At 41.3% G+C, this 15,204-nt stretch overlaps 1 protein-coding gene across 4 annotated transcripts in view; it reads left to right on the top strand.

Moving 5' to 3' along the window:
• LOC106574338 (neural cell adhesion molecule 2) overlaps positions 1–15,204 on the top strand; it is a 499,358-nt gene that overhangs the window by 322,414 nt on the left and 161,740 nt on the right. For all 4 annotated transcript variants that reach the window (XM_014150199.3, XM_014150197.3, XM_045697543.2 and 1 more), the window contains exon 2: positions 2,818–2,892. In XM_014150199.3, coding sequence (XP_014005674.1) covers positions 2,818–2,892 — 75 coding nt within the window. The remainder of the gene's footprint in view (positions 1–2,817; positions 2,893–15,204) is intronic.

Raw genomic sequence — 15,204 nt, forward strand, 5'->3', positions numbered from 1 at the left:
AAAACCATGGTAGATTATGTGTTTTTGGTTGATGGCCAATATTAAAAACAGACTTTATTGTTGAATTATTTAAGGCTCCTTTCTCTTCTCTGTGCTGGAGTTCTTTTAAGAATAAAGTAGACTAATGAAGGCAACATATTGTTGCATACTGGAACACCAAAAGTCATCCAATTGTTATAATAGGATTTTAAGCAACAGCATACCCACATGTGGTCAACTATTTCAGCACAGTTTCGCGCTGCTCTTAGACACACATGGGAACTGGTCTTGATAAATCAATATTCTGATTATTTTGCTCTTCACTCGCAGTCACTTAATAGCCTACTCCCGACCGGTCACGTTGTACAGCGCCAACTTTTTAAATCCAGTCACCCCCCTACCCTCCCATGTTAACAAAACGTATTCTCCGATGTTAACCTCTCTGGGCTAGGCGGGACGAATTCGTCCCACTTACACAACAGCCAGTGTAATCCAGTGGCGCGGTTTTCAAATACCTTAGAAATGCTATTACTTCAATTTCTCAAACATATGACTATTTTACAGCATTTTAACCTGTTTAGGATAGGGGGCAGTATTGACACGGCTGGATAAAAAACATAGCCGATTTAATCTGGTTACCACTCCTACCCAGTAACTAGAATATGCATATACTTATTACATATGGATAGAAAACACCCTAAATTTTCTAAAACTGTTTGAATGGTGTCTGTGAGTATAACAGAACTCAAATGGCAGGTCAAAACCTGAGAGATTCCTTTACAGGAAGTGGCCTGTCTGACCATTTCTTGAACTTCTTTTCCATCTCTATCATTTACTAAGGATCTCTGCTCTAACGTGACACTTCCCACGTCGTCCATAGGCGCTCAGAGCCCGGGAAAAAACAGAATGTCGTCATTCCAGCCCCAGGCTGAAACACATTATCGCCTTTCTCAAGTGGCCGATCAAGGGACACTGGGCTTATGCGCGTGACCCCGACCGCCCCCGCCTTTGGGATTTTTTCCTCTGTTTGCCGAAAAGGAGATTCCCTGTCGGAATATTATCGCTTTTCTACGAGAAAAATGTCGTAAAAATTGATTTTAAACAGCGGTTGACATGCTTCGAAGTACGGTAATGGAATATTTAGAATTTTATTGTCACGAATTGCGCCATGCGCGTGACACTTCTTTACTATTTCGGATAGTGTCTGGAACGCACGAACAAAACGCCGCTATTCGGATATAACGATGGATTATTTTGGACCAAACCAACATTTGTTATTGAAGTAGCAGTCCTGGGTGTGCATTCTGACGAAGACAACAAAAGGTAATCAAACTTTTATAATAGTAAATATGATTATGGTGAGTGCTAAACTTGCCGGGTGTCTAAATAGCGAGCCCGTGATGCCTGGGCTATGTACTTAGAATATTGCAAAATGTGCTTTCACCAAAAAGCTATTTTAAAATCGGACATATCGAGTGCATAGAGGAGGTCTGTATCTATAATTCTTAAAATAATTGTTATGCATTTTGTGAACGTTTATCGTGAGTAATTTAGTAAAATGTTAGCGAATTCCCCGGAAGTTTGCGGGGGGTATGCTAGTTCTGAACGTCACATGCTAATGTAAAAAGCTGGTTTTTGATATATCTTCATCAGATGACACACCTAGGACATTATGTTATACAATACATGCATGTTTTATTCAATCAAGTTCATATTTATATCAAAAACCAGCATTTTACATTAGCATGTGACGTTCAGAACTAGCATACCCCCGCAAACCTCCGGTGAATTTACTAAATTACTCACGATAAACGTTCACAAAAAACATAACAATTATTTTAAGAATTATAGATACAGAACTCCTTTGTGCAATCGAGGTGTCCGATTTTAAAATAGCTTTTCGGTGAAAGCACATTTTGCAATATTCTCAGTAGATAGCCCAGCCATCACGGCTAGCCATTTAGACACCGACCAAGTTTAGCCCTGACCAAACTCCGATTTACTATTACAAAAGTTTGATTACCTTTGTTGTCTTCGTTAGAATGCACTCCCAGGACTGCTACTTCAATGACAAATGTTGGTTTGGTCCAAAATAATCCATCGTTATATCCAAATAGCGGCGTTTTGTTTGTGCGTTCCAAGACAATATCCGAAGTGTAAATAAGGGTCACGAGCATGGCGCAATTCGTGACAAAAAAATTCTAAATATTCCATTACCGTACTTCGAAGCATGTCAACCGCTGTTTAAAATCCATTTTTATGCCATTTTTCTCGTAAAAAAACGATAATATTCCGACCGGGAATCTGCGTTTAGGTAAACAGAGGAAAGAAAACAAAGCATTCGGTCGACGCGGGCACGCGCCTGAGTCTCACAGTACTGTAACCAGCCACTACCCAAACGCGCTACTTTTTTTCAACCAGAGCCTGCAAAGCCACGATTCAGCTTTTTGCCGCCTTCTGAGAGCCCATTGGAGCCGTAGGAAGTGTCACGTAACAGCAGAGATCCTTTGTTTTGGATAAAGATGACAAAGAAGGCCAAGAAATGTTCAGACAGGGTACTTCCTGTACAGAATCTTCTCAGGTTTTGACCTGCCATTTGAGTTCTGTTATACTCACAGACACCATTCAAACAGTTTAAAAAACTTTGGAGTGTTTTCTATCCAAAGCCAATAATTATATGCATATTCTAGTTACTGGGCAGGAGTAGTAACCAGATTAAATCGGGTACGTTTTTTATCCAGCCGTGTCAATACTTCCCCCTAGCCCTAACAGGTTATCTTAGTGAGTTTTCTTGTGTGTATATACTCATCTTTTTTCTCTTTCTCTCTCTCCTCACAGCTGTTCTGCAGGTATCCATATCCTTGAACAAGGTGGAGCTAAGTGTGGGAGAGTCCAAGTTCTTCAAATGCACAGGTATGATGGCTATGGTGAAGAGAACATGCTTGTCTGTGTGTTAAATCAAATGTAAATGTGGATATGTCATCCTGAGTGTGTGGTGAGATGGGCGATGGGTTGGATGGAGGTGGTGGGGTGGATGGAACCATTGTTTGGGCGACATGGTTGCCCCCCATCCCACACATAACCATCCCTCCCAACCAACGGTATCAACCCTCTCCCCAATCCCCCAGCCTTGACCTAACCCCTTGCCCATCCCACCCTGTTGCAGATGCTGTCCTATCCGCCCCTGTTTGGGGGGTCTATGTGCCATGGGCCCCAAGCCAAGTACATGCAGCTCTGTAGGGTGGCAGTGTGGGCTGGCAGTGCTTTGGTCCACAGTTCCACCCCTGCTGTGTCCCTGTCTTCTTCTGCCAGCACAGCACAACATGGAGCTAACAGCAGAGGGACAGGAAGGAAAGGGGCAGGGAGAAGGAATGTCTGAGGGTGGTGAGGGGAGTGAGGGGTGGAGATGGTGAGGAGAGCTTATGGACAGAGAAGAGAGGGACAGTGACAGAGGGTGGTTGGTGGAGGGAGATGTAGAGTGCGGAGAGTAGAGGAAGGAAGAGGAGAGGGGCAGGGAGAAAGATGGGGTGAGAAGGGTGGGGAGATGGGCAGGTGGAGAACAATGGGGTGAAAGTGGGGGAGAAATGGGTGAGGAGAGAAGAGGGATGGGAGAGAGGCACACACACACAGTACAATAACTAACCATGTGGGAACACATTTTCAGTCCCATTCAAAATCCTATTTTCCCTAACCTTAACCCCAAAACCTAACCTTAACCCTAAAACACACACCACACACACACACACACACACACACACACACACACACACACACACACACACACACACACACACACACACACACACACACACACAGTCTTCTATAACTAATCATGTGGGGGGACACAATTCAGTCCCATTCCAAATCCTATTTTCCCTAAACCTATCCCTAAACCAAATTATAACCCTAACACTAAATATAACCTTAACCCTAAATATAATTTGACCTTGTGGGGACTAACAAAATGTCCCCAGTTGGTCAAAACATTTCTGTTTACTATTCTTGTCAGGACCTCTGGTCCCCCACAAGTATAGTTAAACACATCCAGCAAATGGTGCCTGCATGGTTTATCTGCTTGCCATTTTTCACTATTAAAAATAGTATTATAGAGTTCTGTCAGTGTTTAATCAGATGTCATTGCTAAGTGGTGCCTCTCAGTGCTCCACTCAGTCTCGAGTTACACTTTAACCACATGCTGGTTGGCTGACATGTCAAAATATGTTTTACTTCAGGTGAATACCTCTCCCAGAGACATACAATCGTTTTACCAGTGTCCCAGCCTTCAAACAATCCCTGCACATCATGTTAGCTCAACTTATCCTTCTGCAGACAATATGGAGGATGCTGGAGAATGGAAGCTCTATAGCATATCTCTCCTCCACTGGCCTCAATGACTGAGGATCTATTTATTGTCAGGGGGTGCAGTGACCTCTCAGTTCTCCTTTCACAGCCAAGGCAGTTCATACATACACACACCACCACGGATACAGTGTACAAGCACACAAGCATACATAAACACGCACGCACTCACACACACAGAGTGAGAGCGAGAAGTTAGTTAGGCAGGGAGAGAGAGAAAAAGAACCACTGAAGGAGCGGTAATTGTCTCATGTTTGTTGACTCTTTGGATGACTCCCAGAGTGTCCTGAAGTGTGTGCATGTACCTGCTTGTGTGTGTCAGTGGAGGGGAGGACGGCTCGTAATAATGTATGGAACGGAGCGAATTAAATGGTATCAAACACATGGAAACCAATTGTTTGATGTATTTGATACCATTCCACTAATTCCGCTCAAGCCATTACCACAAGCCCTTTCTCCCCAATTAAGGTGTCACCAACCTTGTGTGGTGTGTGCGAAGTAGTCCCTGAATGTGTGTCTGGTGTGCCCCGCTGACACCCAGACACTGAGGCATTCTGGGAAAAACCTCAAGACTCCACTGTGTCACCGACCGTGAAAGGGCAGGAACAGTTTCCTCTAATGGTCTAATCGTATCATAGACAGATATTATATATGTGAGGATAGGAAGATGATAGAGATACACAGTAAACATGTATGGGATATGCTTGATGATTACTGATAGATATTCCATTAAACAAAAATATGGGAGCATATAAACACACAGGCACACATGTACACACAAAGGGACACACATCTACACAAACACAAATAATCAAGGTAATCTAATTATATCTAATGAAAAAAACTGTGTGCATTTGGAATGCATATATACCTTCATGCTTTTACAAAGGGTGTAATACTGTAATATAATAAAGTAATAAAGTAATACTAGGAGTTGCTCTGTTTCACCGTTCAACTCAATTAGCCATGCCTTATTACAGAAAGAGAGAGAGAGAGTTCCCCCTGTCTCTCTCTCCACTAAACATTTTCATTACTTAGCCTCAACACCACCTCATGTCTGCCACGTCTCTTTCTCACACACACACACACACACACACACACACACACACACACACACACACACACACACACACACACACACACACACACACACACACACACACACACACACACACACACACACACACACACACACACACACACAATCTCTTACTATACATATACTCTTTCTCATCACACACACACCTTTTCTAATTTCTGCTGCACACACCTGTTTCTGCTAAACCACAGGAGGTTGGTGGCACCTTGATTGGGGAGGACGGGCTTATGGTAATGATGCCATTCCATTTGTGCCGTTCCGGACATTATTATGAGCTGTCCTCCACTTAACAGCCTCCACTGTGCAACACATATAGTTAAAGTCAGAAGTTTACATACACTTAGGTTGGAGTCATTAAAACTCATTTTTCAACCACTCCACAATTTTCTTGTTAACAAACTATAGTTCTGGCAAGTCGGTTAGGACATCTACTTTGTGTATGACACAAGTAATTTTCTAACAATTGTTTACAGACATATTATTTCACTCATAATTCACTGTATCACAATTCCAGTGGGTCAGAGTTTACATACACAAAGTTGACTGTGCCTTTAAACAGCTTGGAAAATTCCAGAAAATTAGGTCATGGCTTTAGAAGCTTCTGATAGGCTAATTGCCATCATTTCCGTCAATTGGAGGTCTACCTGTAGATGTATTTCAAGGCCTACCGTCAAACTCAGTGCCTCTTTGCTTGACATCATGGGAAAATCAAAAGTAATCAGTCAAGACCTCAGAAAAAAAATTGTACACCTCCACAAGTCTGTTTTTTCCTTGAGCAATTTCCAAACACCTGAAGGTACCACGTGCATCTGTACAAACAATAGTACGCAAGTATAAACACCATGGGACCACGCAGCCGTCATACCGCTCCGGAAGGATACGCTTTCTGTCTCCTAGAGATGAATGTACTTTGGTTCGAAAAGGGCAAATCAATCCCAGAACAATAGCAAAGGACCTTGTGAAGATGCTGGAGTAAACAGGTACAAAAGTATCTATATCCACAGTAAAACGAGACCTATATCGACATAACCTGAAAGGCCGCTCAGCAGGAAAGAAGCCACTGTTTGAAAACCACCATAAAAAAGCCAGAATACGGTTTGCAACTGCACATGGGGAGAAAGATTGTACTTTTTGGAGAAATGTCCTCTGGTCTGATGAAACAAAAATAGAACTGTTTGGTCATAATGACCATCGTTATGTTTGGAGGAAAAAGGGGGAGGCTTGCAAGCCGAAGAACACCATCCCAACCGTGCGGCATTGGGGGTGGCAGCATCATTTTGTGGGGGTGCTTTGCTGCAGGAGGGACTGATGTACTGCGCAAAATAGATGGCATCATGAGGTAGGAATATTATTGGGATATATTGAAGCAACGTCTCAAGACATCAGTCAGGAAGTTAAAGACTGGTCACAAATGGGCCTTCCAAATGGACAATGACCCAAAGCATACTTCCAAAGTTTTGGCAAAATGGCTTAAGGACAACAAAGTCAAGGTATTGGAGTGGCCATCACAAAGACCTGACCTCAATCCTATAGACAATTTGTGGGCGGAACTGAAGAAGTGTGTGCGAGCAAGGAGGCCAACAAACCTGACTCAATTACACCAGCTCTGTCAGGAGGAATGGGTCAAAATCCACCCAACTTATTGTGGGAAGCTTGTGGAAGGCTACCCAAAACGTTTGACCCAAGTTAATCAATTAAAAGGCAATGCTACCAAATACTAATTGAGTGTATGTAAACTTCTGACCCACTAGGAATGTGATGAAATAAATAAAAGCTGAAATAAATCATTTTCTTTACTATTATTCTGACATTTCACATTCTTAAAATAAAGAGGTGATCCTAACTGACCTAAGACAGGGAATTTGTACTAGGATTAAATGTCAGGATTTGGGAAAAACTGAGTTTAAATGTATTTTGGCTAAGGTGTATGTAACCTTCCGACTTCAACTGTAAGTGAGGAAACTGAGATTTGACTAAAGAGTTAATGAGGGCAATTTGTCCATAAATAGACAGGTATTTACCTCTCCATGGTTGCTTAAGCTTGTCTATTTTTACAAGTTTTCTATTGAAATTCATTGTGGAAAGCATATTTATATATTTTGTGATCTGAATACCAAGTATGTCTACTTCACCATCAGCCCATTTTATATGTAAACTGAAGGGTAATGTAAAAGTTGTATTTTTTAAAGATCCAATATATAATATTGTACACTTATCATAATTACGTTTTAGTCAAGAGAGTCCAGAAAAGTTATCTAGATCTTCAATAAGACATTGCAGGGATCTAGCTAGCGGACTTAATATAAACTTGAGTCATCGGCATACATGGACACCTTTGTTTTTAAGCCTTGGATTTCTAATCCTCTAATGTTGTTATTGGATCTGATTTTAATAGCTAGCATTTTGATGGCCAAAACGAATCGATGTGCTGACAGCGGACACCCTTGTTTAACTCCTCTTAACTATTCAAAACTCTCTGAGAAGTAACCGTTATTTACTATGGGGGTCGCTATACATTACTTTTACCCATTTTATAAGACAATCACTGAAATTGAATTCATGATGTTCTATTATTTCTGGAAGTTGTCGTATATTACATCTAAAAAAACCTGTCTAATCAGGATGTACCTTTTATATTCTGAGTGCTATGAATTTCGCTAGTATTTTTGCATCACAACATTGAAGTGTAAAAGGCCTCCAGTTTTTTAGATAGACTGGATCTTTATATTTGCCATCTGAAATCAGACCTTCCTGCTGAGTACCTAACAGACTACCATTTCTATAGGAGTAGTTAAAACAATCTAACAATGGAGCTTTTAGTATATCAAAAAATGCTTGATATACCTCTACCGGTATGACATCAAGCCCTGGGGTTTTTCCAGACTGAAAGTATTTTAAAGCCTCAAAAAGTTATTCCTCTGTGATGAGGCCTTCGCATTGATCTTCCTGTACATTTGTTAATTTTCCATTTTTTGTATTATTTGGAAAGAATTCCTTACCGTTATCTTCATTCAGTGGGACGGAAAAGAGAAAATCTGCTTGAAATATTTAGCTTCCTCTTTTAAAATATAATTTGGAGAATCATAGATGACTCTGTCTTCAGTAACGAGTTTCTGCTAATTATTTTTGTTAGCGTTTTGTTAAATTCAGGCAAGATTTTGTGCATTTTTCTCCATATTCCATCCAGTTTGCTTTATTTTTGTAATAGATTACATTAGATCATTCTTGAATAAGTTCCTCTAGTTCTTTTTGTTTTTCCTCTAGCTTATTTTGTATCTCTGTAGTATTGTTTTTATTGCTAAATACCTGTACTATTAGTTCATGTATTTCCCTTGTTAGTCCTGTCTCTTTAGCCAGAAACTGCCTTTTTATTATTGATGAATATTTAATTGAATGACCTCTGAAGGTACATTAAAGGTATCCCAAAAAATGAGGGAATTTGCTGAACCTATATTATACTGGAAAAATTCAGAAGATAAATGATTTTGTCTTAGTTAAAAATAAGTTGTCCTCCAGTAAACTTTGATTAAATTTCCAATATCTCCTTCCATGTGGAAATTCTATAAGAGTTATGTGAACGCCAATTAGATGATGATCCGATTGCATTCTGTCTCATATTAATATTTTTTTTTACCTTTGATGCAAGAGTGAAAGAGACAAGAAAGTAGTCAAGACGATTAGCTTGATTAAGTCTCCTCCATGTATATTTCACTCAGTTAGGGTTTTTTAGTCTCCAAATATCCACTATTTCTAATGTGTCCATAATATTTGTTATTTCCTTCAGGGCACGGTGATGATAGTTTGTAGAGTGATTTCCTTTACGGTCCATTGAGGTACTTAACACTGTGTTATAGTATCCCACCATAATGATTTGATCATTTGTTGCCTGTAAGTTCAATAAATTGGTATAAATATTTTCGAAGAAGTATGGATCATCCTGATTTCGACCATATAGATTCTTGAGCCAAATCTCTTTTTCATCCACTTTCATGTTAAAAAAATCCACCTTGTGAATCATTCCTGACTATTTGCACATTCAGATCAAAATTTGTGTTAATTAATATCATCACACCTTCTGAGTTTCTTTGTCCATGACAGAAAATTATTTCACCACCCCATTCCTTTTTCCACACAACTTCATATAAGGATGTAGAGTGAGTTTCATGTGTTTCTGTGTATGTTTTTGTCTGTATTTGTAAGCGAACATGTATTTGAGTATGTGTGTTGATATCCACTTCATAGTGTTCAGATATTTTCACAGTTCTCATACTTTCTTTTTTTCGTAACCTGAAGTCCCTGTAGAATTTAGTACAGCCATGCATGGTGTTATGGAGCTGTCTCGGAATAGCTGTCCATCTATAAAGAGTTTGTCCGCAATGAGAAAGGCAACCTTACCCCTCTCCCTCTGTTGCCTCTGTTCAGGATACAGCCTTTTGCGACGTTCATTTATCTCCTGTGGAAATTGGTCATTGAGACCGAATTTGGTCCCTTTAAGCTCCCTTCCCCTGCTTTTGATCAGCTCCTTTTGTTGGTAGTGTTCAAATTTTGCAATGATCGATCGGGGACCCTTGGTCTTGTCGCTCTGAGCTCCAAGTCTGTGTACTGGGTGGAAAGCCACCTTGATTACAGTCTCTAGAGGAAGTTTCAAGGCGGATTGCATGAATTCTCAGATTGCGCCCTCTGGATTATTGGATGCGTCCTCAGGAATCCCAGAAAATATTACATTTTCACTCATGCTACGACTTTGTATGTCTAGTGGCGGCTGCCTCATTACCCTGTTTTCCCTGAGTAGACAATCCATGTTGGAATCGTGGATTTTTACCTTTTTACGTTGGCTGTGAGTGCCTTGTTTTCTCCTTGGAGCGTGAGAATTTCACTCTGGCTAAACTCCAAACTACCCGTCAGCCCTGCTACCTCCTCACACAACTGTTCCAGTGTTGCATGGATTCCAGCCCAAGCACTAGCCTCTACTTCAACGGTAAGTAAATCGTCCGTGTCTGTAGATGAATCTGTCTTTCTTTTTTTGTTGGGATAAATATATATTTTTCATATGTTTAAAAAAGACAAACTGTTTTAGTGGGGAAAACAACCAGGTTCTATTGTGAGGTAGCTAGATCTTTCCATGATGGAGTATTTTGTTCCTCCTTAGCGTAAAGCTGTTGATACTCGTTGATTTCCCATTAGGATCTCTTTAGTATCCAGGTTGGCTCTTTACTGCAACCAGTTGTTTACAAAAAGTTTTTAACAATGCGTCTTTCCCATGACGACGACCGGTGTTTTTGTAGTACAGCCACCTAGCACTGTTGTTTGGTTAGCGGTGTTTTCTAGCCGTTTCTGCAACTCAGTATTAGGAAGGTGTCCTTCATGTGTTGTACACTCAGTATATGTCAACACTACAGTTCAGCACTGATAGTAATGAAATTCTACAGACAAAATACTCACTTAATATTTTATATTTCAGCTAAAAGAGACTCTACAATAACAAGTCTCAAAGGTAAATTGTCTAGGCATTGGAAACTGAAAAGGATTACAGATACAGTACCAGTCAAAAGTTTGGACGCACCAACTCATTCAAGGTGTTTTCTTTATTTTTACTATTTTCTACTCTGTAGAATAATAGTGAAGACATCAAACTATGAAATAACACATATGGAATAATTTAGTAACCAAAAAGGTGTTAACCTCTATGGGCTAGGCGGGACGAATTCGTCCCACCTACGTAACAGCCACTTGAAGCCTGTGGCGCGATTTTCAAAACCTTAAAAATCCTATTACTTCAATTTCTCAAACATATGACTATTTTACAGCTATTTAAAGACAAGACTCTCGTTAATCTAACCACACTGTCCGATTTCAAAAAGGCTTTACAACGAAAGCAAAACATTAGATTATGTCAGCAGAGTACCAAGCCAGAAATAATCAGACACCAATTTTTCAAGCTAGCATATAATGTCACAAAAACCCAGAAGACAGCTAAATGCAACACTAACCTTTGATGATCTTCATCAGATGACAACCCTAGGACATTATGTTATACAATACATGCATGTTTTGTTCAATCAAGTTCATATTTATATCAAAAAACAGCTTTTTACATTAGCATGTGACGTTCAGAACTAGCATACCCCCCGCAAACTTACGGGGAATTCGCTAACATTTTACTAAATTACTCACGATAAACGTTCACAAAAAGCATAACAATTATTTTAAGAATTATAGATACAGACCTCCTCTATGCACTCGATATGTCCGATTTTAAAATAGCTTTTTGGTGAAAGCACATTTTGCAATATTCTAAGTACATAGCCCAGGCATCACGGGCTAGCTATTTAGACACCCGGCAAGTTTAGCACTCACCATAATCATATTTACTATTATAAAAGTTTGATTACCTTTTGTTGTCTTCGTCAGAATGCACTCCCAGGACTGCTACTTCAATAACAAATGTTGGTTTGGTCCAAAATAATCCATCGTTATATCCGAATAGCGGCGTTTTGTTCGTGCATTCCAGATACTATCCGAAATGGTAAAGAAGGGTCGCGCGCGTGGCGCAATTCGTGACAAAAAAATTCTAAATATTCCATTACCGTACTTCGAAGCATGTCAACCGCTGTTTAAAATCAATTTTTATGCCATTTTTTCTCGTAGAAAAGCGATAATATTCCGACCGGGAATCTCCTTTTCGGCAAACAGAGAAAAAAATCACAAAGACGGGGGCGGTCAGGTCACGCGCCTAAGCCCAGAGTCCCTTGATCGGCCACTTGAGAAAGGCGATAATGTGTTTCAGCCTGGGGCTGGGATGACGACATTCAGGTTTTTCCCGGGCTCTGAGCGCCTATGGACGACGTAGGAAGTGTCACGTTAGAGCAGAGATCCTTAGTAAAAGATAGAGATGGCAAAGAAGTTCCAGAAATGGTCAGACAGGCCACTTCCTGTAAAGGAATCTCTCAGGTTTTGACCTGCCATTTGAGTTCTGTTATACTCACAGACACCATTCAAACAGTTTTAGAAACTTTAGGGTGTTTTCTATCCATATGTAATAAGTATATGCATATTCTAGTTACTGGGTAGGAGTGGTAACCAGATTAAATCGGGTACGTTTTTAATCCAGCCGTGTCAATACTGCCCCCTAGCCCTAACAGGTTAAACAAATATTTTATTATATTTTAGATTCTACAAAGTAGCCACCCTTTGCATTTGACAGCTTTGCACACTCTTGGCATTCTCTCAACCAGCTTCAGGAGGAATGCTTTTCAACAGTCTTGAAGGAGTTCCCACATATGCTGAGCACTTGTTGCCTGTTTTTCCTTCACTCTGGGGCCCAACTCATCGTACACCATCTCAATTGAGTTGAGGTCGGGTGATTTTGGAAGCCAGGTCATCTGATGCAGTATCATCACTCTCCTTCTTGGTCAAATAGCCCTTACACAGCCTGGAGGTGTGTTTTGTGTCATTGTTCTGTTGAAAAACAAATGAGGATAGTCTCACTAAGTGCGAACCAGATGGTATGGCGTATTGCTGCAGAAAGCTGTGGTAGCCATGCTGGTTAAGTGTGCTTTGAATTCTAAATAAATCACTGACAGTGTCACCAGCAAAGCACCATCACACCTCCTCCTCCTTGCTTCACTGTGGGAACCACACATGCGGAGATCATCCGTTCACCTACTCTGTGTCTCACAAAGACACTGTGGTTGGAACCAAAAATCTCAAATTTGGACTTATCAGACCAAAGGACAGATTTCCACCGGTCTAATGTCCATTGCTTGTGTTTCTTGTCCCAAGCAATTATCTTCTTCTTATTGGTGTCCTTTAGTAGTGGTTTCTTTGCAGCAATTCGACCATGAAGGGCTGATTTACGCAGTCTCCTCTGAACAGATGATGTTGAGATGTGTTTGTTACTTGAACTCTGTGAAGCATTTATTTTGGCTGCAATCTGAGGTGCAGTTAACTCTAATGAACTTATCTTCTGCAGCAGAGGTAACTCTGGGTCTTCCTTTCCTGTAGTGGTCCTCATGAGAGCCAGTTTCATCATACACTTTAATAAACTTTCAAAGTTCTTGATATTTTCCAGATTGACTGACATTCATGTCTTAAACTAATGATGGACTGTTGTTTCTCTTTGCTAATTTGAGCTGTTAATGCCATAATATGGACCTGAGTTTTTTGTGGGCAACAGTGAACTTGTGTGCGAAACAATACTTTTACATTTTTTGTCAAGCATATAAACTCAGCAAAAAAACAAATGTCCTCTCACTGTCAACTGTGTTTATTTTCAGCAAACTTAACATGTGTAAATATTTCTATGAACATAACAAGATTCAACAACTGAGACATAATCTGAACAAGTTCCACAGACATGTGACTAACAGAAATTGAATAACGTGTCCCTGAACAAAGGGGGGTGTCAAAATCAAAAGTAACAGTCAGTATCTGTTGTGGCTACCAGCTGCATTAAGTACTGCATTGCATCTCCTCCTCATGGACTGCACCAGATTTGCCAGTTCTTGCTGTGAGATGTTACCCCACTCTTCCACCAAGGCATCAGCAAGTTCCCGGACATTTCTAGGGTCATGTCAGGATGAACCTGCAGGAAGGTTACCACATGAGGGAGGAGGATGTCTTCCCTGTAACGCACAGCGTTGAGATTGCCTGCAATGACAACAAGCTCAGTCCGATGATGCTGTGACACACCACCCCAGACCATGACAGACCCTCCACCTCCAAATCGATCCCGCTCCAGAGTGCAGGCCTCGGTGTAATGCTCATTCCTTCTACGATAAACGTGAATCCGACCATTACCCCTGATGAGACAAAACCGCGACTCGTCAGTGAAGAGCACTTTTTGCCAGTCCTGTCTGGTCCAGCGATGGTGGGTTTGTGCCCATAGGCGACGTTGTTGCCGGTGAGGTCTGGTGAGGACCTGCCTTACAACAGGCCTACAAGCCCTCAGTCTAGCCTCTCTCAGCCTAATGCGGACAGTCTGAGCACTGATGGAGGGATTGTCCATTCTTGGTGCAACTCGGGCAGTTGTTGTTGCCATCCTGTACCTGTCCCACAGGTGTGATGTTCAGATGTACCGATCCTGTGCAGGAGTTGTTACACATGGTCTGCCACTACGAGGATGATCAGCTGTCCGTCCTGTCTCCCTGTAGCGCTGTCTTAGGTGTCTCACAGTACGCACGTTGCAATGTATTGCCCTGGCCACATCGGCAGTCCTCATGCCTCCTTGCAGCATTCCCTCATATGCCTACCTCTATGGTCACCTTTCAATGTACTGTATGTGACCGAATTCAGGATCGGGGCGTTTGACGCCACTTCCTACTTCACAGTAGGGCTGTTTAAAAGGAGGACCTCGTCTAATCCGAGGTGAGTGATCGCTGTCCTGATATCCAGAAGCATTATGTACACATCAAACAGGCAAAGCGTCAATAACGGGATAAGATTGAATCATACTACACCGGCTCCGATGCTCGTCTTATGTGGCAGGGCTTGCAAACTATTACAGACTACAAAGGGAAGCACAGCTGCGAGCTGCCCAGTGACACAAGCCTACCAGACGAGCTAAATCACTTCTATGCTCGCTTCGAGGCAAGCAAAGCTGAGGCATGCATGAGAGCATCAGCTGTTCCAGACGACTGTGTGATCACGCTCTCCGTAGCCAACGTGAGTAAGACCTTTAAACAGGACAATATACACACATCTGCGGGCCAAGACGGATTACCAGGACGTGTGCTCCAGGCATGTGCTGACCAACTGGCAGGTGTCTT

The sequence above is a fragment of the Salmo salar genome, chromosome 16 (assembly GCF_965601325.2).
Source record: "Salmo salar chromosome 16, fSalSal1, whole genome shotgun sequence".
NCBI classification, from domain to species: domain Eukaryota; kingdom Metazoa; phylum Chordata; class Actinopteri; order Salmoniformes; family Salmonidae; genus Salmo; species Salmo salar.